The sequence below is a fragment of the Astyanax mexicanus genome, chromosome 3, assembly GCF_023375975.1.
Source record: "Astyanax mexicanus isolate ESR-SI-001 chromosome 3, AstMex3_surface, whole genome shotgun sequence".
NCBI lineage: Eukaryota > Metazoa > Chordata > Actinopteri > Characiformes > Acestrorhamphidae > Astyanax > Astyanax mexicanus.
Genome location: NC_064410.1, coordinates 5,092,945 through 5,118,077, shown reverse-complemented (window position 1 = coordinate 5,118,077; position 25,133 = coordinate 5,092,945). Strand labels below are relative to the sequence as shown.

General features: G+C 38.0%; 2 protein-coding genes across 2 annotated transcripts; both read left to right on the top strand.

Annotated features, from left to right (window-relative positions):
- The first annotated feature begins 633 nt into the window (after window positions 1-633).
- On the top strand, window positions 634-4,339 carry pgls (6-phosphogluconolactonase). The gene is made up of 6 exons (XM_022668081.2): window positions 634-738; window positions 1,462-1,734; window positions 1,833-1,940; window positions 2,042-2,143; window positions 3,202-3,342; window positions 3,952-4,339. The coding sequence occupies exons 2-6, from the start codon at window positions 1,468-1,470 to the stop codon at window positions 4,096-4,098; spliced, it is 765 nt and encodes a 254-aa protein (XP_022523802.2). The 5' UTR covers window positions 634-738; window positions 1,462-1,467; the 3' UTR covers window positions 4,099-4,339.
- An 895-nt stretch (window positions 4,340-5,234) lies between these two features.
- colgalt1a (collagen beta(1-O)galactosyltransferase 1a) lies at window positions 5,235-23,023 on the top strand. Its single transcript, XM_007229044.4, has 12 exons — window positions 5,235-5,580; window positions 12,488-12,598; window positions 13,246-13,363; window positions 14,313-14,447; window positions 15,338-15,542; window positions 17,011-17,130; window positions 17,223-17,299; window positions 17,954-18,060; window positions 18,271-18,403; window positions 19,541-19,668; window positions 19,760-19,966; window positions 20,979-23,023. Exons 1-12 carry the CDS (start codon window positions 5,363-5,365, stop codon window positions 21,244-21,246), a joined length of 1,827 nt encoding a protein of 608 aa, XP_007229106.2. The 5' UTR covers window positions 5,235-5,362; the 3' UTR covers window positions 21,247-23,023.
- The last annotated feature ends 2,110 nt before the right edge of the window (window positions 23,024-25,133 follow it).

Genomic DNA, 25,133 nt, shown 5'->3' with positions numbered 1-25,133 from the left:
AGCAGCAGTGTGTCTCTAATAGTGATGAGATGTCATGGTTGGATATTAGCAGCCTGCAAATTATTGATTTATATATATTTATATAATAATAATAATAATAATAATAATAATAATAATAATAATAATAATAATAATAATAATAATGATAATAATAAAATAATAATATTAATAATAATAATAATAATAATAATTAAACCATACATATAAAACCATAATGTTAAATCAACATAAAATCGATGTCTGAGAGCTCAAAACTGTTTTAATGCATTAAAGACTGAAAAATAATCACTAATTCTATATATATATATAATCTGATTATTTTATGAGGTTAATGTAATGTGTGAAAGCTTTACAAATTCGTAAAACTAGGTTCTCTATACTATAAGAAACAATTGTATGATACACACTTTTATTTTAAATAATAAAATCTCTAAAACAACATTACAACATTTTGTATTTATTATAAAAATCATATATTTTAATCCTTATATTACTCCCATGTTCCTCAGTGATAAAATAAGTGAGCAATTGTTTCTTTCTCATCCGTAAAATAATGCCTAAATTAAATCTTTCTAGAATATATTTCAATGCAGCCATTAAAGATTACAACTCCCATCATGCACGAGAGATCCGTCACTCGCTCTCCGGCTGCTGATTGGCTGAGGAGACGCCGTATGAGGAACTAGTGAGACAGAGAGGCGTGAACGTGAGCAGTGAACTTCATACTAATCTTCCTGGGTAAATTTAAGTCTTTTATCGTGGTTAATTATGATGTAGTGATTTGTGGGAGTCTAATTTGTGTGGAAATACGTGCAGAGTCATGTTTAGAGTCTTTTTAATCAGTTACCGCCTGTTTCTAAAGCTCTCCGGCGCTCCAGACTCAGCCTGAGCTGCACACAAGCTGCCCAGCCTGAGCCTGATTCCACCTGTCCTCAGAATTACCTGCTGTAGATAAGTAAAGGGATGTATCTAATCTCTAGATTTGATATTGTATTTATTCATTTATCATATAGGATCTGTACATATTATCTAAATAAATATAATTAATATGAAATATATTTTGCAAATTTAAGCAACTTAAAATGCACACCCTATTACTTTCCTTGTGGTGATAAAAACAGTTAATCTTATAAAGCATCCTCATGTATTACTTCTAATAATATTATAATTATAATAATAATAAAGTAGCAGGATTTAAGAGGGGTCACGGTGCATGTCTTAAAACGCTTTATTTCTGTACAGCCAACCATTAAATTTAATTTTTAATATGACAAACACAGACATTTTGCACCAGAAAAAGATTTATTTTCTTTATTCATGACTGGAATAGGTTGTATTTACGTCTCTTTGAGCATATCTCCTCCAAGTAGCTGTAAATTGTAGATGTCAGTATTTGTTCAATTTGTTCAAGCAACTTCTTGAGAAAATCATGCAATTCTTCTTTTCTACTGTTATTTTAAGGAAACAATGTCAGGCCGAAGAGTGGTGGTGTTCCTGTCAGCAGCAGAACTCGGTCCGGCCCTCGCCCAGCTGGTGGCCTCTCGAGCGGAGAAGGCCCTGAGTGGCGGTGCTGACTCCTTTTCTCTGGGTCTGTCTGGAGGAAGTCTAGTAAACATTTTAAGTAAGGAGCTGCCTGCAGTACCGAACCTAGACTGCAGCCGGTGGCTGGTGGGGTTCTGCGATGAGAGACTGGTTCCTTTTGACGATCCTGAGAGCACGTATGGTCTTTATAAGGTAAGTGCTGGAACAGTATTGTACAGTGGCAGTGATATGATGTCATTTAATTATATGTACATGCATTAAAACCCTGCCTGTTTTGTTCTTCATCTTAGAATCAGTTGTTCTCAAAAATCAACATTCCTGAGGACAGAGTTTTGGCAATAAACCCATCCTTACCAGTGCAGGAGTGTGCAGAAGATTACTCCAGCAAACTCAGTAAGGTACAGTGATTAAAAATGTATATAGATTTTTAATATAGTTGCCAGATTTATTGAGAATAGACATTTATTCAGTGTTGTAAGACTTCTGAAATTTCCTGCAGGCATTCGGTACAGATCAAACACCTGTATTTGATATGTTGCTGCTTGGCATGGGACCTGATGGACATACCTGCTCACTCTTCCCAGACCATCCTTTATTGCAGGTGAGGGAAAAAAAAAAGATTTAAACCTTCATTGGCTCTGGTACTGTTTGCAGCAGACAACGTGATCTAGCATAGCCTAATATGCCATAACATTATGCTCAAGACTTACCATTAGGGGTGGGCAGTATAGTGTTGGAGCAAAGTATATGTACATTTTTTATTTATTGTAAATATAATTATATTATTGTTATAAACATTAGAAACAAGACAAAAATCATTAGAACTCTGAACTGTAGTCTATTTTGTAAAGTAACTTAACGTATAATAAAGTAAAAAATGAATAATGTAATATTAAAATAACTTAAATTTTTTATAGAGGTAAATTGATAAACAAATATTAAAAAAAATATCATAATATTATTGTGTATGATACAATATGGCACACCCCTACATAATATATAATGCTGCTGTTTTCTCTGGGTTTTCATTGTGTCCTCCCATCACAGTATGCTGTAAGCTATAGCTTTTATACCACCGGTTGTGTTAGCTTTTTAGCATTTTTAGCCACTTTGGAGACTTAATTGTGCTGCATAACTGAATCAGTGCTGTCTCTAGCCAGCTAGCGTTAACTTTTAGCCTTTTTTAGCTTTTAACTAGCAAATAGATAAAGCATTTCAATAATCTCCTAATAAGCTCCTATATTTTTACATTGACATCACTCCAGTTAATATGTTTTTGGTTGCTTTTTGTTTTGGAGAAACAAGGATTTTGCATGTCAGTTATGATATGCAGTTTCTGTCCTCTGAACGCACTCACATGAGTCTCATGATTATCTAAAATCTCTCAGGGTGCAGAAATATTACACTCGTCATCTCTTCTGCCTGCAAAAAGTGATTATTTTGAAGGCGTAGCATGCAATGCTGAATCAGTACTTGGACAGTGCTTGACATTGTTAATAATACACCAATAACTGATGTATAAAAATAATAGTAGATATGAGAAGTCATGACAACTGAATTTCTGCCTTTTGTAGTTTAAGTTTAAATGTTACGTAAAAACCTGTCACCCCTATTTCTAACATTTTTGTATTTTTCTTATATTTTGCATCTCATTTACAGGAAAGCCAGAAAACGGTGGCTCCAATCAGTGACTCTCCCAAACCTCCCCCTCAGCGTGTGACCCTCACTCTGCCCACGGTGAACGCTGCACGCTGCGTGGTATTTGTGTCCACTGGGGGCAGCAAAGCTACTGTGCTCAAGGTACAGTACAGTATTTTTTCAGGCATGGTTGCAGGATTTCACTTGATTAAATGTTTAAATCCAACTGGTTAAACTAGTGGAACATGGTGTTCTCTAGATTGTTAGGATTGGAAAGCTTGCACACACACTTGCAGATGAGACTGACCCCTGATACAGTTATCATCACTAGCCATTTTTTAGCTTTTAGCAGGGTGTCACAGTTCCTTGAGGTTCTTTAGTTTGTAATCAAACTACTGAACATCAAGTAAACCATAAAGTAACTAAGTTACTAAGGGGCTAAAAGAGATAATCAGTAATCTGATTACTTTTTCAAAGAAAGTATGACATCACTTGACATTAGTGGCTTTACTGGACAATTTGTTACAGTGTAGAATTTTTATTATAATCAGTTTGACCAAAATTTGTTTGTGATATTTTGATTTCTGCATTGATATCTAGATGCAATAGCTTTTTAATATGCAACTATGGAACAGTACCAAACGTATGGATTGTTTGCTACTTCCCCAAAGCTCAGCTCTATATCTAGAACCACTGTAATAAATAATTGTTTCTGACCGCACTTTGTTCACACCCATTTCCTTCCTTATGTGTTTTTCTTTTCTTCTGCAGCAAGTATTGGAGGGTGGAGATGGCCCTTTATTGCCTTCAGCCCTTGTCAAGCCAACCCAGGGTGAGCTGTTCTGGCTGGTAGATGAACCAGCAGCAGCCTCCTTAACGCTGGAGGTGGAAAGACCAGGCCCTGGAGCTAAGTTATAAACATGTTATAAACAAGGTATTATCTGCAGTGTCTTCACTGTTCATTAAGAAATTATGAAGAAACAGTAGTTTAATAACGCTAATGTTACCTGATGTTCAAGGAAGGTGTGTATATTAGTAGATCTGATCTGATCCGATACCTGTAAATGGGAGCACAAAGTCTTGGAATTATTTCCAGAGAACATGTTTACATTCCTGTATATTCTCTCAGAATGAGCTTGAATAAAATACACAAAATTTCTTCTTTTGTTGCTTTTTTGTTTTATATATTTCTCTGTGTGTGTGCCTAAAATATGGTTTCTTTCATAAATTCCTTATTATATAATTGTACATCATAATATATCATATCAACTATGGAATAATGCATGATTTGAAACCAGGAAGACCATATGAAACCAGTTGAGCTGAATTTTATAATATGCTTAGTAAATAATATCTTATAATAATAAGTGTCACAATTTCTCAGATTTTCTCTCTCATAATTACAAAAGTCTTGTAATAAGTTCATATCTTAAAATGGGTCAATATCAATATAACATCTTCTGTGTTTCCAGCATAGAGACATGTCATCGGCTGGTGTTGGTCCACTGTGTTATATCCAAAGTCCAAAGTCAGTGCAGTGTTTTCCCAGAAAATCTTATCTTATGCAGATGTGGATTTCATTTTCCAGCAGGACCTGGCACACTGTCCTAAGTACCAATGGGTCTTATATAATATTCAAATTTTCTGAGACACTGACTTTGGGGTTTTTATTGGCTGTAAGCCATAATCATCAACAATAAAAGAAATAAACGCTTAAAATAGATCACTCTGTGTGTAATATATCTATATAATATTTATGAGTTTCACATTACTGAAATAATAAAAGTATCTTTTCAATTATATTCTAATTTTTTGAGGTGCTGTAGTATAATGTAGGAAAATCAAATTAATAAAAACATTGAATGAGAAGGTGTGTGTACACTTTTTCTAATATATTATTATTGTATATATAAAGCTGTTAATAACTGTAGCCTACAGTTTCACAGCTGAGCGGTATAAAATTACAGGCACCTCCCCTTTAATGGCTGAGCTCACATCCCCTTTAATTAGCTCCGCGAGGAGTTGTCAGTGGACTGTATTTCTGTCGGCGCAGTTATATTTTATCGCTTTTTTTTTCTCTCCTGCTTCTTCATGGAGAAGTTTTAGTGCGCTACACGGACTGTGTAGCCTGGCTGCTGCGCTAAAAGCCACGTATTCAGGCTCCTGTCCGTTATAAACGGCCATGTTTCGGGAGGTTTTGTTGGGGTGGGCGCTGGGGTTCCTGCTGAGCTTCGGGTGGGTCCTCGGCTACTTCCATGAAGAGCGCTGGAGCCCGGAGTCTCCGCTGCTCGCCCCCAGGGTGGTGATAGCCATGATCTGCAGGAACTCCGAGCACTCCCTGCCCTATTTCCTCGGGACCATAGAGCGGCTGAACTACCCAAAGGAGCGCATAGCTCTGTGGTAAGTGCTGTTCTGAGTTTTCCACAAGCCTGCTGAGCTGGAGGAGACCACCATCTGTGATCATTAGACCACCAGACCCATCTTCATCTGGGAGTGTGGCTGATGCTCTCACCTCTGACCTGCTCATAGATGCAGCTCTGTAAAAAAAATTAGAGACTACTTCAGTTTCTGAATCAGTTTCTCTGATTTTGCTATTTACAGGTATATGTTTAAGTTAAATAAACGTTGTTTTTTGTCTATAAACTATGGACAACATTTCTCCCAAATTCCAAATAAAAATCTTGTCATTTAGAGCATGCATTTTGCTGAAATAACCAAAAAGATGCAGAGCTTTCAGATCTCAAATAATGCAAAGAAAACAAGTTATAAGTTACAGGAATAGCCCTGTTTTTTTAATTGCAGTTTTCATGCATCTTGGCAAGTTGGCATGTTCTCCTCCACTAGTCTTACACACTGCTTTTGGATAACTTTATGCCTATACTCCTGTGCAAAAAATCATGCAGTCCAGCTTGGTTTGATGGCTTGTGATCATCCATCTTCCTCTTGATTATATTCCAGAAGTTTTCAATTTGGTAAAATCAAACAAACTTATAATTTTTAATGGTCTCTTATTTTTTTCCAGAGCTGTATGGTAATTATAGTAATATGGCGCTGTCTGGAATTAGTTGCAAAGCTATATTTTAATTTAACAGAACTTGAAAGTATTATCAAGTGCAGTCGCAAAGACCATCAAAAACCTTATGATGAAACTGGCTCGTCAAAACCGTCATGATAAAACTGGCTCTCATCAGTTGTGCTTAATTCTATCACACAGACTGGATTTAGTTACATGGCTATGTTTTAATGTAAAATAACTTAGAAAGTATCATAAAGTGTTTTAGAAAATGAAGGTCAGTCTGTCTGAAAAAATCCAAGAATTCAGAAGAACTTAAAAGTATCATTAAATGCAGTCGCAAAGACAATCAAAAACATTATGACGAAACTGGCTCTCATCAGGACCGTCTCTGTTGCACAGGATAAGTTCATTAGTTACCAGCCTCTATAATCGCGTGTTAAAGAGCAACTAAACCCTAAACCATATTTTTCCGTGCTCTCACCTCTGCTCATAGATATGGTGATTATAATGATATTGTGCTTATTTAGACCAAACAGATTGGCTACTATGTTTTATCCTGGTTGGGAAGTCCTGGAGAGCTGTGCTTGTAATCTGAGAAGTCAGTGATGTGCAGGTACTCCATGCCTCCATCTGATGCTGAAGCTCCATGTTGGACAGCTTTAAGCTGGGTCTTCATGTCAGATCAAGCAGATTCTCTCTCTGTGTGAAAGGAGAAGTATGTTTCCCAAGTTTTAGAGTTGACAGTGCAGGTACAGGCTTGCTTCTGCGTCTGTCTGCTGGAAGGAGACCCAATGAATTGAATTACTGGAGAGAAAGTCTCTGAATTTCATACTTCATCTGTGAGTAGTCCTCCATACCCTTTGCTGCATTTCCATACTTCTACTGATTGACCTGACCTGAGAGGACATACTGTACATCTACAGTATTATTGAAGTGCATCTCCATTGTTCATTGTGTAATGTCATCATTTTCAGGTTTATACATCATTCAGCCTGTTGTTTATTGGGTCTCAGTATAACAGGGTCTAGAGGGTTTTAATCCACTGTCCAGATCCCTAATATTTGGCTGAAGTTTGCACTTGTTAGTCATTTGAAAAAGCTTCTCAAATATGCCACTTTTTTATTTCACGGTTCTCGTTTTAGATATTTCTGATAAGAAAGTATATAGCATTTTAGGCTATGTGATAAGTCTAGAGCAGGTGTGTCCAAACTTTTTTTGTTGGGGGCCAAAAGGAGAAATATATTTGAAGTCACGGGCCAAACTCTGTAATAAAACAAACAAGGAAATATACCACTTTAAATAATACTTTTTTCCTGATTATTTCATTTACACACCATTTTACTTGACTTACTATATTTATCTTTGACAGTGTTGTGTAAACTAAGATTTTTCAAATTGATGTTTAATTTCATGATGTCTCTTAATATTAAACTCCTTAATTACGGCAACTTTTAGACTCTTTGGCCCGGTTTTCTGTGCTAGAAATGCGCACCCTCTCCGTTGTTAGACTCTTTGGCCTGTTTTTCTGCGCTAGAAATGCGCACTCTCTCCGCTTTTAGACTCTTTGGCCTGTTTTTCTGCGCTAGAAATGCGCACTCTCTCCGCTTTTAGACTCTTTGGCCTGTTTTTCTGCGCTAGAAATGCGCACTCTCTCCGCTATTAGACTCTTTGGCCCGTTTCTGACAACTAGCGTTCAAACTTTGAATCTCACATTATAAAAACCTGCTTAACAGCGGGCCAACTTTCATTTTATTTCTAAAATACCTCGCGGGCCGCTCCAAAAAAGAAAAACGGGCCGCAAATGGCCCGCGGGCCGTAGTTTGGACACCCCTGGTCTAGAGTACAGTTACATTGCTGGCAGTTTTTATCATTAAGTCCTTGAGGAGCCTGGAACCAGAAGAGATGGGAAAGTAGGAGTGTTTTGTGTTTGCAAACATCTGTCCACCAGCAGCTGTGTGTGCTTAAGAATCCAGGAGAGGAGGGGCTGTTCTGTTTAAAAGCTGAAAGAATCTTAGAATGGGGGTCCTGATCTAGGATCAGTTTTTTTCCACTTTAAACATTAACTGCTGTAATTATTTACGGTTATATACTCTTCATTTAGCAGATATTTTATACAGAGCAAAGTAGAGTAAGGTTTCACCATCCACTCATACATATTCATACAAAGGACCCTATTTATCAACTACTGGTACTTTCACGCCTTGCACCTGCATTGTTTAAGAATATATTGTGAACCTGGATCCTAAAGGGAATGGCAAGTGACACACTGATTGGTTCATTGCACATTACACCCAAAACCCACCCATGATTAATTAAGAGAATAAGTACATTAAGCGAGCAAGGCGTACTTTTCCTGATGTTATGATAGCAAAAACACACTGATGCCCTAAATCTAATCTGCACAGTGAGTGGGTGGAGGCTTGCCTAAAGATAGAAATACAAATTAAATTAAATTAAAAATAAAAATAAATAAAATTCCAAATTCCAAATAAAAATATTGTCATTTAGAGCATTTTTTTTTTTCAAAAAATAAGAAATGGCTGAAATAACAAAAAGATGCAGAGCTTTCAGACCTTAAATAATGCAAAGAAAATACGTTATTTTTTATTTTTCATAAAGGTTAAAGAAATCATAAAGAGAAGAGAAATCAATATTTGGTGGAATAACCCCGTTTTTAATCGCAGTTTACATGCATTTTGGCATGTTCTCCTCCACCAGTCTTACACACTGCTTTTGGATAACTTTATGCCTCCTGGTGCAAAAATTCAAGCAGTTTAGTTTGGTTTGATGGCTTTTGATCATCCATCTTCCTCTTGATTATATTGAAGAGGTTTTCAATTTGGTAAAATCAAGCAAACTCTTTATTTTAAGTGGTCTCTTTTTTCCAGAGCTGTGTAGCCTAACAAATTGATTGTTGGCCTTGAATCCAAAAGGACTGTCTGGTCCTTTGTAGGCTTTGTAGGCCAGTTTTAGAAATTCATATCTGAAGCAAGCATCTAGAGGAAGCCAGAGAAGAGAACATTTCATTATGCAGGGAAGGAAAATACTAGCTTCAGAAATAGCATAGTCATATTACACTGAGATCCTTTGTGAATGTGGGTCCTAGTAGCCTTGATATTCCCTCACTAAAGCTGTCATTGTTCTGCCCGGTGAATGAACAGCAGTTTGCTGGGAGTATCAGTTACTCTGTTATGAGGGCGTGTACATACACCACTTGATCTAGAAAAGGAACTCAGCTGAACCCAACTGAAATGTGGCACTTTTAAAAATGAAGGTGCTACAAGGGTTTTTGAGTGATGCTATTGTCTAATTTCTTTTTTCATGCATGTTTCTCCTCTTTAGCTAGTCAGATTTTTTTTTACCTATTCAGCTGCATGTTCCCCATTACTAATGATGCCACAACACAAAGGAGCTTGAAGACTAGCGCATGCCTCCTCCGATACATGTAAAGCCAGCCAGCGCCTCTTTTTGAACTGCTGCAGATGTAGTATTATTCCGATACATCAGCTCACAGACGCCTTGTGCTGATTGACATCACCCTAGCAGTGATGAGGGAAAAGAGCGCCATCTACCCACCCAGAGAGAGAGCAAGGCCAACGGTGCTCTCTCAGGGCAAGCTGCATGACTGGGATTCAAACCAACAATCTCCCGATCATAGTGGCAGTGCTTTGATTGGCGTTGTAGTTCCTTTATTTTTAAAAGTATAATGTGAACAAAGATATGCATGTATACACACAGATGTAAAGAAAAAAAAAGTTCTGTTTACGAGAAATGTAAACATGTCTACTAGACTTTACATTACTTGTGTTCTTTCCAAACAGTCAGTATAAACACCACAGGACTGGAGAAGTTACATCACATAGCTGTTGTATGTACTGTAACATGTCAGGTACTTGTAGAACGCAAAGTTTTAAATGTAATCCTGGTCTAGTTGGATGGTGAGTGTGTGTATATATGTAGTAGTAAATGGTTCCCTGTGGGGGGAACTGTGTGTTATCTGAACCCTTGGTAACCAGCTCACGCTGCCAGTGATCCCGGGCCAGCTGTGCAGCTGGTGCCTCAGTCAGCGGTTAGTGTACATTCTGCTGTGGGAATGTAAATCAGTATGGATGCAGCTGCAGTGATCAGTGAGCTCATGCTTCAGTTATGTACTGTCTTCATGCACAGACAGTGCTAATAAATGCTAATGCTGTCTAAATCACTGTAATGACGGGTCTTAAGGCACTGACTTAAGGAAATTAAGTAGCAGATGTACTTTAAACAGCAGTTTGAGAATCATTATGATGCTCCACTGACTGTAAACAGATGATGATGTCTCTCTCAATGCTGCTACTGCACTATAGAACTTTGGTGGAGCGGCATGGGACAGCTCTTCAAAACTGCTGTATAATTCCTGGTCTACACAATAGGATAGTCAGGCCAATTCAGGCCAAAGGTCAGTTTGCTCCTCCTGAGAAGCATCTAAAACAATGATCTTCCTCGTAAACACTAAAATGTTTACTGGGATTATTGAAAATTTAAAAAACCTTTAGAAATATAATCAAGAGGAAGATGGATGTCCAGAATCCATCAAACCAAGCTAAACCGCTTGAAACTTTGCACCAGGAGTGGCACAAGGTTATCCAAAAGCAGTGTGCAAGACTGGTGAAGGAGAACATGCCAAGATGCATGAAAACTGTGATTAAAAAACAGGGTTATTCCACCAAATATTGATTTCTGAACTTATAAAACTTTGTGAATATGAACTTGTTTTCTGTGCATTTGAGGTCTGCAACTTGTGGGAGATGTAGGATCTCTGTAATACAATATATGGACAAATGCTTGCTCATTCATTGGGTCAGTTTACCAGACACTGATTAAGCCTAGTCGTAAACTATGTCTTTCTTTCATCAAAAACCTCCATTTAAATGGCTGTGTAGTGTAAGACATAGCTTAAATCCTGTCTGGGAAATTTCCCCATTGTTTATTCTGAAGTAGGATATTAAAAAAGTATATCCTGCTTTTCTTTTGTTGGAGTAACTGTCTCTCCTGTCCAGGGAAAGCTTTCCACTAGATTGTCAGGATGTTGGTTGATCACCACCCCACGTCGTTCCCAACTCGTGCCAAATCGTACCAAATTAAATTAATCAAAATGTATTAAAGCAAAAAGTATTGATGTTAAAATTCACTGAATCATTTCCTAAAGAACTGTGATTGAGACATGTGCGGTCAGAGCTTTACACAGTCTACTAACCAGCCCTGACTTCCTCTCTCTCTCTCTCTCTCTCTCTCTTTCTCTCTCAGTCTCTGGGTCGGTTTCACTTCTTCTTACGTACCGCCACTGTTTCTTGTATCAGAAGTTCATTTCAGAGCAGGGCTTTGTTCCTCTGTGTGTATCAAGAGTGAAATTGAGCTACTGTTCTCCCAGATCAGAACCGTGTCTGAGAGGAGGTTATCTCATTCCCGGGTTGTTGTGTATTCATGATCTTTCATACCTGTGCAGTGGAACATGATAAGGTCGGAATGTGATACCTGCTAATGAAGCTTTGATTTAATGAATATGTGAAGCACAGTGAATAAAGTGTTAGTTAATCCAGTTTCACTGTAGGGCTACAACGATTAGTCGATATAATCAACGATTATCAATGGGAGATGGGTAAAGGGCTCACTCACACAGTTTACACTCAACTTAATCTGTGTCTCCAAAAGTGCCCAAACACAACAAATTTCATATTTACTCACTAAATAATCAGTACTTTCCATGTTAAAACAACATATGGTTGTTTAAATGCCTTTTAAAACTCATGTTTTGCTGTTTCTATCATTTTTTTAGAGATGGAGGACATGGCAGAATTAATCGTTGACTAATCGACTAATTGAAAAAAATTATCAACAGATTAGTCAAGTACCAAAATAATCATTAGTTGCAGCCCTATTTTACTAAAGGAATGAAATATTTTGCATTTTACTGGAATACTGTGATATTGCTTTTCAGGTTTTGCAGTACACCTTATTACTACACTTACTGTCCATCTTATGAGCACCACTGATCATATAGGAGCATTTAATAGTTGTATAATTACAGACTATATTCCTGTATCTGTTTTTATGCATATTTTATTATCCCCCTTTAACTGGATATTTCTGCTTGGTGAACTAATCTTAGTTCAGCAGTGATACATATGTGTTTAAAAACTCCAGCAGCACTGCTGTATCTGATCCACTCATATAAGATGGTTGCTATAGCGAACCTCACACAACGAATATCTACTTGTTAACAATCAGCTCACACTCTGGTTTTGTGTTAAACAGGGTTGCAACAGACCATAATTCTGACAACACTACGTACCTTCTCCGAGACTGGCTCATCAACGTACAGAAACTGTACCACTACGTGGAGTGGCGGCCACAGGAAGAACCAAGGTTTGTGAAACTCACATTCACATTGTTGCTGTTGCTTGCTTTAGAATATGTGCTGTGTGCTGTATGCTATTTAAATATAACAATGGGAAATTAAACCGTGAGCCCACATATGGGACTGTAGCTTTTTTTGTAAGGACTAGGAATATCTAAGGCAATACTGAATGAATAATTTCTTAAATTCGTGTCCCTGTGGGGCGCCGAGTGGTCCAGCAGTCTAAAGCGCTGCCACTATGAGCAGGAGGTCGCAGGTTCGAACCCCCGCTCATGCAGCTTTGCCATCAAGCTGACGGCGCTCAGAGGGAGGGTAGATGGCGCTCTCTCCCCACATCACTCCTATGGTGATGTCTGCAGCACAGGGCATCTGTGAGCTGATGTACCAGAGCCGAGCCGCTGTGCTTTCCTCCAAGCGCGCTGGCTGCTCGGTAATGCTGCATCAGCAGCAGCTCGAAAAGAAGCGGTGGCTGGCTTCACATGTATCGGAGCATGTGTTAGTCTTCACCCTCCTGGTGTGTTGGGGCATCACTAGTGATAGGGGGAGTCCTAGTGAGTGGGTTGGGTAATTGGCCATGTAAATTGGGGAGAAAATGGGAAAAATTAGAAATAAAATTATAAAAAAAAAAAAAAAAATTGTGTCTCTTCACCCTCAGATCGTATGCTGATGAGGAAGGTCCCAAGCAGTGGCCAAACACCCGATACGCTCATGTGATGAAGCTGCGCCAGGCTGCTCTGGAATCAGCACGAGAGATGTGGGCTGACTATTTAATGGTGTGTGTTTACAGCCTCAGTCTGATTTAACAAAGAGAACAATACACACAGGATCAGCAGCAGGGTAGCCAATAGAAAGTGACCAAATCAGGCTCTTTTCAACACATCCTTCTCACGAGACCACAAACCTATGAAGCTGTAATTAAAATGCCTTTATTGTTACTGTTTTTGCGCACCATGCTTTAAACATGTTGTGCAGTGAATATGGGGTTTGACTCGTGGACAACATCAGCCTGTAAATCTGAGAGTCTGAGAGAGGCTGACACCATAAACACTCTGTCCAGACGAGGCTCTTTATGCCAGAAATTCTGTCCCCTTGTGATAAAATATGTAATATAAACTGCAAAGGGTGTTTTTTATTGTTTCTTTAATGCTACTGTTTTAAGGTTTGCTTCACTGAGCTTTACCCTCAACATAGACAGAAAAAAGCTAATAGATTAAGCTAATAGCAAGTCTTCATCACAAAGAAATGAGATTTTAGTGTTTATTGTTTAAGTTTTTAACAATGAAATCTTGAATATGACATACAGTCATATCACAGTCAAAAGTTTGGACAGACCTTCTCAGTCAATGTTTTTTTTTTTTTCTACATTGTAAATGAATAGTGAAGACATCCAGACTATAAATAACACATAAGGAATCATGTAGTAACTTGTTAAACAATGTTAAACGTTAAACAATGTTAAATGTTAAACAAACCAAACAATACTCTGTGAAGCATTAAGTTAAGGTCTTATCTGGGGAGCTGTTAACTTGTGGTTTCTGAGTCTGGTAACTCTGATGAACTTATCTCATACAACAGAGGAAACTCTTCAAAGTCTTCCTTTCCTGGGGTGGTCCTGATGGGAGCCAGTTTCATCATAACATTTTTGATGTTTTTTGCGACTGCACTTAAAATGTTTGGAATTAACCTTGGCTTTACTGTAGATGTGTTTCTCTGCTTTATTAGATAGTTGACTGTGACAACCTTCTGACCAATCGGGATGTCCTGTGGAAGCTGATACGAGAAAATAAAACTGTCGTGGCTCCGATGCTGGAATCTCGAGCTGCATATTCCAATTTCTGGTGTGGAATGACATCCCAGGTTTGTAGTCAGCACAGTAGTCAAATTGCAGAAAGTGAAATGTTTTGTGCAATGTAAAATTACATTTTTTGAATGAATGAAGTTACACTTTTATAATGCCTAGTCTACCAAATAAATTATTATATATACACAATAAGATTAGTTTTACTTTAATAATTAATTCACAAGAGGCATTATTATTATTATTACTTGTTGATGCTGTTATTTTTCTGTATTTATAGGTAAAATAAATCTGGTATTTATTAATAATTTAATCTATATCATAGAACAGCAAAATATCACAACACTATTTTTTTCAATATCCTGCATCCATAGTTAATTCTATATAAAAAAAAAAATTGGGATAAAAATTTAGGTCATTTCCACAATTTTAATTTTCCTAATAACTTAACCCTTTTAGACCTGAATTGTGTTCCAGTGATGGAAAAAAATAAGAAGTTTTACTTTTGTAATGCACTTTTGTAAAGGAAAATATTTTTTTGTTAAATTTCTGTTTTATGTCCATTTTGTTGGAAGTCTGTGTTTAACAAAACATAATATAAAAAGTGTATAATTAATTAAAAAATGAGATCTTCTTACCTCTTTGGAACTATTTTTGTGTTGCTGCCATGCCCTAATGTCTAAGTTGTTGGTTTTTTTTCCAGTGCGGTGGGCGGTGCTAAGCTACTAAATTTGTTTATTGGCTGGTTCATGGTTTATTCTGATGGACAACAGGTCTCAATTATTGTTCTGTGCATCAAAACATTTCAAAAAACAGAAAATACATGATGTCCATTGTAATGGATGCAGGGTCTGAAAGGGTTAAATTACTATTAATTTAACTAATCTTACTGATAATGCAGAACAGAATTTCTGCAGTTGGAGCTGAAGCTGTTCCAGTGTTTCTGTAGGGTTACTACAAGCGGACTCCTGCATACATACCCATGCGGAAGCAGGTGAGGAAAGGCTGCTTTGCTGTTCCCATGGTGCACTCCACCTTTCTGCTGGATCTGCGTAAAGAAGCCTCCAGACTCCTCGCCTTCCACCCACCACACCCGGACTACAGCTGGGCCTTCGATGACATCATAGTTTTCGCCTTCTCAGCCCGAATGGCAGGTGTGTGCCTAAATCAGGGGTGTCCAAACTTTTTTTGTTGGGGGCCAGAAGGAGAGATATATTTGAAGTCACGGGCCACACTCTGTAATAAAACAAATAATGAAATATACCAATTTAAATAATACTTTTTTCCTGATTATTTCATTTACACACCATTTTACTTGACTTACTCTCTTTATCTTTGACAGTGTTGTGTAAACTAAGATTTTTCAAATTGATGTTTCATTTCATGATGTCTCTTAATATAAAACTCCTTAATTACGGCAACTTTTAGACTCTTTGGCCCGTTTTTCTGCGCTAGAAATGAGCACTCTCTCCGCTTTTAGACTCTTTACCCCGTTTTTCTGCGCTAGAAGTGTGCACCCTCTCCACTTTTAGACTCTTTGGCCCCGTTTTTCTGCGCTAGAAATGCACCCCATCTCCGCTTTTAGACTCTTTGGCCCGTTTTTCTGTGCTAGAAATGCACCCCCTCTCCGACTCTTTGGCCCGTTTCTGACACCTAGCGTTCAAACTTTGAATCTCACATTATAAAAACACAGCGGGCCAACTTTCATTCTATTTCTAAAATACCCCTGGCCTAGACCTATCACAATAATTATGAGATCGACTTATTGTACTGTCGCTTAATACTTTTTCTTAGAATGTAGAGTCAGCCAGTAAGCCATGTATAAATCACAATAATAGTCTGTGATTGATTATAATTAAATTCAGGAGTAAAAAAAAGGAATTCTGGTTATTTTGGGAGGGAGCCAGTAATAATTGTGTAATGGATCCTTTATTTCTATATTATCGTCATCATTCAAATCAAAAGCCCTCGTGCTCTACTGCTGCTTTTTCCCAAAAGCACTGCTGAAACTCCATGAGCATGGGCATGTCCATTGGTCGGTTTAACATAAAAAATAAATGTAACCCACCAAATACAAATGAGAGTTAGACACATAACATCACCGGTCAGATGTGGCAAGAGGTGGAGTGAGTGTCTCAGCCCTCGTTACTCTGTAAAAAAAAATTCCTGATTAATCACATGCACAAAAAATGTAAAATTGTATTTCAGTCTCAATGTCTGAATATTTTAAAGGATTTAAGTTAGTTGCTCATTACAATGATATAATTGCGTTATTAAGCTGTTATATTATCACGTCAGTGGCATTGAATGGTTTTTATAATGACATGAAATTAAATATATTGTAAAATAAAATGAAATAATATTGTCAATTATTTCTGCCACAATATATCTTCTAAACATAAAAAAATGCTTATTACCATAGACACACATGCTGAGAAAAAAAGGTTTGTAAATAGTGGTTGCTATTTCTGACAGTCAGTTTCTGGAATTTCTGGCACTGTATAAAAATAGTGCCTCCCTCACTTAATGATTTTCTTTTTGATGAGCCACAAGAGGGTGCTATTAGTTCTCAGATAGCTTGTGGTGCTTCCTATAAATGACAGTGTGTGTTCTTGTTCTCAGAGGTGCAGATGTTTGTCTGCAACAAGGAGACTTATGGCAATTTCCCCGTTCCTCTGCGATCGCACAACAGTCTTCAGGACGAAATCGACAGCTTCATGCACACTGTGCTGGAGATCAACGGTGAGTGATGGTGCAGGAAGTGAAGATAAACTACTGTACATGAACTAAATCTGGTAGATTCTTCAGGCTCACTGTGCTTTATTCTATTGCAGTGAGAAATCCACATGTGGAGCCTTCTAAGTATCTTCCAGCCCCCATCAGACAACCAGACAAGATGGGCTTTGATGAGGTATGTATGTTTTGGTCTTTGTAACATGGTCACAGTTTTCCCATTACACCAAATGTAGACAAACCAGAACTAATTTTTTTGTTCTTTTAAGTTTTGCTGTTTAGCACTTAAGCTAAAACGCTAACTATACATTAATGTGCCATGAACTAGTTAAAGTAGTGTCAGAGTTTAGAAATGGATCTACACTGATGAGGGTGGTGGTCTGGAAGTGAGGTGTGTTCAGGTAAATTTCTGGAGTGTTTGTATCTTGGCGGCAGGAAATACAGGTGCGCCACTGACTGATAAAAACCCTGACAACAGTCAAAAGTCAGCCGCCCAATTCTATCTTAGCTATGCAGTCTCGTAGAGGATTCAAACTTTCTTGTAGAAAATGAAAAAAACATTTTTAGAAGATTCTGTACATTTCAGACATAAATTTTATCTAAGAACTATTTTAAATTGTATCATAAATTAGGTAACATATCATTGTCTTTTATATAGCTTTTGCAATTATTAACTGGCTTCAATTCTGACTTGATACATTTCTCTAAAATTGCACTTTTCACATCAAACAACTTACAGAATGAGTTTCACTGATTTGCATCATGCTAACATGTAAAAAATGCTGGAGTTGACCGTACAGTCATTGGTAGTGTGTGATGTGAACGGGTGCAGGTCTTCATGATAAACCTACAGAGGAGAACTGATCGGAGAGAGCGAATGCTGAGGGCACTGAGTGAGATGGAGATCGACTGCAAGGTGGTGGCAGCTGTTGATGGCAAGTAAGTTACCTTACCTTTACTTAACGGCTACTTTTAATGTTTATGCAGCCTTTACTGTGTTTGGAGTGGTGTTGTTGTCACAGTACTGGTCAGTGGCAACAGTTAATCAGTAATGGTTGTGAAAAAAGTGTTAAATAATCAATTACATGAACAGAATGTTACAAATGTTAATGACAAAGTAATTAAATAAAGTGGCTTTCTTTTCTGTAGAGCCATGAATGTTAGTGAGATCCATGCTTTGGGAATCCACATGCTGCCGGGGTACAGTGACCCCTACCACGGCCGGCCTCTCACAAAAGGGGAGCTGGGCTGCTTTCTCTCCCACTATAATATCTGGAAGGAGGTAAGGAGCTCCAGCTTCCAAACGTAGCCTGTTTTAACCTCCCTAAAAAAACTCCAATCCAGATTTTCCATTTAACCAAATTTACTCAATCAGATGAGACATGTTTGGTACCTCATGGTTCAAGGATGGCATCTCAGAAATGCTGCAGGGAGAAATGGTTAAGCAAAACCTTTTTTGCAGCTACAGTAAACATTTGGTGGCTCGTTACACATTTTCCTATATTTTTACCCAATTCATTTTTGTTCTTAAACTTGTTCCACAATGTTTCTTATATTAAATCCATTCCAACTCCAACTCAGTTAATCTTATCTTTGCAATTCGAGTTGGCATGAGTCACAGTACCGCTTTTTTCGCATTTTAAGGCGTGCTTAAAATCATATAATCTTCCCAAAAATCGTCAGTGTGCCTTATAATCCGGTGCACCTTATGTATGCTCAAGTACAGCATGTTTAGGTGATGTTTCTCCAGCACCAAAGCTGGAGCAGTATTAGCATTAGCCACTAACCGCGCTTAGTGCTAACTCTTTCGCCATTCAGAGGTGAGTATATTGGACTGTGTTTATCGTGCTTAAACAAGCTAAATGCTAAAATACTGGAAATCTAAGCATACTGTAAGTAAACAGAGGCACTTTACTCACCCAAATAAACAGTTTTCAGGAGAGAAATCTGTGTAGATTAATGTTTAGCGCTCGTTTGACTTTTTTAGACTGAAGAAAATGTTTTTTTTTTGTTTGTTTTTTTACAGTTTTGTTAACTTAAGATATCCCAATGGCGAGACCTGCTGAATTAGAAGGGAATCATGGTGACACCCTTGTTCCTTACTAATGCCACTTAAAAGGCTCCTTATAATCCAGTATGCCTTATGTATGAAAATAGACATTCGTTGATAGTGCGCCTTATATTCCGTAAAATATGGTAATACATTGGTATTGCCCAATGGGGTACCACAGCAACCACTTGAAACACCATAGCTTCTGCCTAGCAGCACCCTAGAAACCACTGAATGACTGGAAGCCTGGAAAAAGGAATTACTTAGATAATTATTAGACCTCATTTTGTTAATAACCAGTGCAGAAATCAAGTTAATTTCAGTAAATTGTGTGATTTTATTTCTTCAAACTATCGCTATAATTCTCAGATTGTGGATCGAGGCCTGAAGTCATCGCTGGTGATTGAAGACGATCTGCGCTTTGAGGTTTTCTTTAAGCGTCGTCTGAAGAATCTGTTGATTGAGGTGCAGAGGGAAGGTCTGGACTGGGATCTTATGTGAGTTGGCTGTTTTCCCAGAAGCGCTCGCAGCTCTCAGGCGTGTTTATTTATGGATGAAAGATTTCACCTTTTCCTCTTTATTTCGCAGCTATATTGGCAGAAAGAGGATGCAGGTGGACCGCCCAGAGAAAGCTGTACCCAAAGTACACAACCTGGTGGAGGCGGACTATTCCTATTGGACGCTGGGTTATATGATGTCGTTACAGGGCGCCAAAAAGCTCTTAAATGTAGATCCACTCAGCAAGATGTTACCTGTGGACGAGTTTCTTCCAATTATGTTCAACAAACATCCTATGTGAGTTTTTCAATTATGACTGTGAAATTGCTGGTTCGAATCCTGGTCATGCAGCTTGACATCAGCTTCCAAAGCCCTGAGAGAGCACAATTAGCCTTGCTCTCTCTGGCTGGGTAGATGGAGCTCTTTCCTCTCATCACTCTTATGGTGATATTGATCAGCACAAAGTGTCACATGTTCATAGAGGAGCACATAGCTGCTAGTGGGTTCAACAAGCCCAAATCTGACGTTCTGAAGCGTCAAGTTTGATATTTCTTAATGTTTCTATCAATATCTTTGGTTTAATAAACTGCAGTTAAAAAAAACTTAACTGCTACCTCTAGTGGTTTTCTCTGTCTGTCATCTGCCTCTCATCTCTAATTGGTGGAATTTGTGGATTATTTTTTTGACACTGACCAAAGGACTTGCTTGATTGTATTTAACTGACTTTAAATGCAGCCTTACAATATTGTAAGTGCTTAATGATTTGCTCATTAGTCAGTTTCCCTAAAAACAAAACATAAATTAGAGAAGAGAAGCAGATGCAAAAAACGCAGATTCACCAGTTAGACAATGTTAGGGATCATTTTCTTCAGTGTGCTGTATTATCATTAGATATTATAAGTAGAAATTTGGGAAACATAGAATTTGCCACTCCAGCATGTTCATCGACCCAAATGGGTTGTGGTCTGAGACCTTGAGAAAAGCAGACTAAGAGCTCAAATGTCTTAGAGGATTTTTTTATTATTTTAAAATTGCACAAAACAAAAATCCACAAAAAATATTTATCCAGACTTGTTTAAGTTGTAAAAAAAAAAAAAATCAGCTTTAAATGTATGCCTTTTAAAGAGCTACTTTTTAAAATTAATTTATATAGTAAAATAATCTTGCATTAAATAAATGAAGTATTTAATTACATTTTAACCAAGCATGCCCAAACCTTTGCATGCCACTGTATATATTCCCAGTTTAAAATTATTAAATGAATTAAACATTTCTGAATAATTTTATTTGTTTAAATTTCTTTTAACAGTTCAGACTACATGGAGCAGTTTGAGGACAGAAACCTGAAGGCCTTCTCAGCAGAGCCCCTGCTGGTCTACCCCACTCACTACACAGGCGAGCCGGGCTACATCAGCGACACTGAGACGTCCACGGTCTGGGACAATGAGGGCGTGCGCACGGACTGGGACAGGAAGCGTTCACGCAAAACCCACGAACAGGCCGAGATCAGCACAGAGGCTCAGAACTCAGACGTGCTGCAGTCTCCTTTGGACAGCACGGCGCGGGACGAGCTATGACCCTCGCCGCTGGGACTGTCCATATCCGGAGCCATGCATGATTCAGTTTTGGAATAGAGCACATATTTTCACACAAAGTTCCTGGGACATACCACACTGTGCCTTATGACTGACCAAAGAATGATTTTTTAAAATGTTGTTCTGTTGTCTGTGGGCTTTTTAGGGGTCTAAGCTTTTTTACAATGTTTCGATTCAGTTTGATTATGATTCTTTTAAAAATGGTTCAACACATTATGACCATTCAAAATTCACCCTGATGACAGAATTAGATTTTTTTTTGTACAATTAAGAAATGTAAAGAAAATTTGTCTAATTGGGAGGCACCATCTACATTCTTCACACTCCACTCCACTATTTATAGCAGGTTGTTGACTATTATCCTGCAACACCAAAATAACAAAAAATGCAGGATTTCATATATTTCCTTAAATTTTTTATTTGATTGCAGACAGGTCCACTGTTCCCTGGCCATCCGTCCATAAGAGTGAGAGATTTGTTTACATGCACTGCATGTCCAAAAGTATGTAGACACAAATTTCGTATTGTTATTACGGAGAGCTGGTCCCTCCTTTTCTTCATTACTAGCCTTAACTTTTCTGGAAAAAAAAACATTATAGTAAATGTTGGAACAAACATGTTCTAACGGGTGACACTAGTAAGGAACAGGGGTGTCGCCATGTTTTCTGTCCTAAAAATTTTATTTGGGTGGGAAAAGCGCTTCTGTTTATTTACAGTGAGCATAGATTCTCAAATTTCTCCAGCACTAAGGCTAAAGCATTAGCACGAGCTAATGCCGCCCGACAGCACCACACTGAGAAACCCAGGGAGATATTAGCTAGTGGTTCATCCCACGTTACTTGTTTTAACACTGTAAACACGCAGACTACAGTCCGATATACTCAACTGTGTGACAAAAGAGATAGCGCTCATCACGGTTAGTGACTAATGCTAATGCTGCTTCAGCAGTGCTATCCAGGGATAACTGCAGGCTACAGTCTCATATACTCGCCTCTGAAGAGTGAAAGACCCAGGGCTTAGTCTCAGTGCTGGAGAACTAAACTGAAAATCTTGTATAACTCCTGTTTACAAATTCATACATAAGGCCCACCGAATAATAAGGTGCACTGTCAATTTTTGGGAAAATTTTGGGAGAATTTTAGGTATGCCTTATAGTGCAAAAAATACAGTAATGAGGTCTGAGGATCAACTGATGGTTGATTTCAGTTCATACCCTCTCTAACTCTTTTCCAGAGGTGTAACCTATTTAAATAATGTACTGTTAAGAACCAGTATCTGGATACTTTTGGACATATAGTAACACATGGACTATACTGTACAATTACCACTATTATTAATGTTACAAAATAATAATAAAAATAAAGCTAGGCGGCCTTCTTTTTTGCATGATCATAAAGCTGTTTTTTTTGTTTTATTATGTTGTCCATCTATGAATTTATGTCATTTATGGAGTGACCTTTGTCAAACAGAAGGTCAAAAACAGTACAGCATCAGACAGCCCTGGTTGCTCTGTTTTCAGCCTGTCACATTCTTCATCAACCCTGTTCCACTGCAGTTTGTGGTTATGCAGCTGTTTCATCCGAGAAGCCATTAAAATACCACACAATTCCACACGGCCACCAAAACCACTGTTAGGGTACGGCCGTTTGTGCAGTTGTGCAGTGTTCTGTATGTTGTTCTGTATGCTGTGGTCAGGACCCTTGATGCTAGCCTTGTTTTCTACCTACAGTTTTAAAAATAAAGGTGCTACAAAGGGTTATTTCAGCGTTGCAATATAGCAACCATTTTTGTTTATTTTTTTTAGAAACTTCTTAAGATTTAATGATCTTTCCTAGTCATGTACTTTGCCAACAGCTGCTGGAGCCCTGAGGGAGCATAATATGCCTTGCTCTCACTGTGTGGGTACAATAGATGGCACTCTTTCCCCTTATTACTCCAAAGGGTGATGGATCAGCACAAGGCGTCTGTGAGCTGTGTTCGTAGCTGTTTGGCTTGTAAGCGCTGCATTGTTGCTAGATTACCTGTATGTGGCAGAGTAATACATAAAGAGCTTCGGTTACAGTGCATTACCGGCTGATAACACCACTCACGGAACACTTCTCAGCCAATCACATTGTAGCACAAACTGCAAATATCACACTACTCAAACCACTCAAATAAGATTACTTATTAATTTTACCGGAGTGCATGAAACATACAGGGAAGTGTTTTTAGTCCCAAATTTATTTTAATTAAGTACAAAAGATGTATTTCTTTATACCATACACTCTTATCAATAAAGCTGCTTCTTATACATACAATGGTTATTGGTTATTATTCATTAAATAACCCATTTTGATTCCATAAAGAACCATGCCTTTACTAACTTAAAGGTATAAGCATGGTTCTTTATATATGAAGCATTGCTCAGAGCTGTCTGAGAACTGTAAATTACAGAGACAGATCCAGGGTGTTTTTCTCGGTCGAGTGATAGTTTGCTATATCCTCACATCTGGAGGGGTAATGACAGTGTAAAAGATAAGATCAGCTGGGCCTTTAGTTCTGCTTTTACGCTGACCTCACTCTGCTCTTACCCTCTGTTTATGGTCAGAACCTATGGCCGGCAGTGGAGCTGAATGAACCCTACTTGCACATACCGTATTTTTCGGACTATAAGGCGCACTTTAAATCCTTTAATTTTCCTTATAATCTGGTGCACTTTATGTATAAATTCTACCAGTCAGGTATTAAGTAGCAGCTAAGCCACTCTGCTAAAGTACAGTGTTATTATGGTTTTCAGTAAAGTTTCTCATAAACTAAGCAGCATAAGCATTAGCCGCTAGCCATAGCACTAGCTCTTTCGCTGTTCAGAGGTGTGTATATTGGACTGTAGTCTGAGTGTTTACCGTGTTAAAACAAGCTACGTGGGACAAACCGGTAGCTGACAGAGCCCTGAGTTACCGGATCACTCAGGTATCCTCAGGCTAGCGCTATCGGGCGGCATTTATGTCCCGCTAGCGCAGTGGTTAGCAACTAATGCTAATGCTGCTGCACTTAGCCCTAGTGTTGGAGAAACTTCACTGAAAACTCACTCTTAGAAAAAAATTGGAAAACTAAGCCTACTGTAAATAAACTGAAGCGCTTTACTCACCCAAATAAAAGTTTTCTGTGTAGATTAACACCAGTGCTCATTTAATATTTAAATAAAATGTGTGTGTGTGTTTTTTTGTTTTGTTTTGTTTTTAAGAAAGTTTGTTTAGGAGGCGTTCCTTTGGTTTTGGACTGATGGGTACCCTGAACCCTTGTCTGAGACCTGAAAAATCCACAGAAAATCCACAAAAAGCAAAGACTGGCAAAAAAGAATAAAAAGTCCCCAAGTATATTTTTCTCTATTGAATTTGCCACATACATTTTTTTTCTTTTGATTCTTAAAATTTAGATTTTTTTTTTGGATTAGTACACTGCATGTACTATTTTCTTGCTACTAAAATGCTTAAACTAGTGACATTAAAGCAATAACTGTAAGTTTTGAGGATTTAGGTAACCAGCAAATGGTGCCAGATCCTCTTTTAAAGGGCAGGTCCTTGTGTAATAACAATGTGATAGAGGGAGGCAAATGTCATAGCATATAGCATATGTTTGAATAATAAGGGAAAACAAGAATTTGGTTTATTAGATGATAGGATATAATATATATCACACTTAATTTGTGGAGAAATCAGCTGACAAGGGAAAAACAGTCAAATTTGATTATAATAACATGATACACCTTTTCAGACCAGTCAGACTTGTTATACCTGCTGCAGACAGTAGAGGGCAGCTAAATAATAGGATGTTGAGAAGGCCAGCAGGTCTATCAAAGACCTTATGGAAGGCCTTTGTGTCGAGTT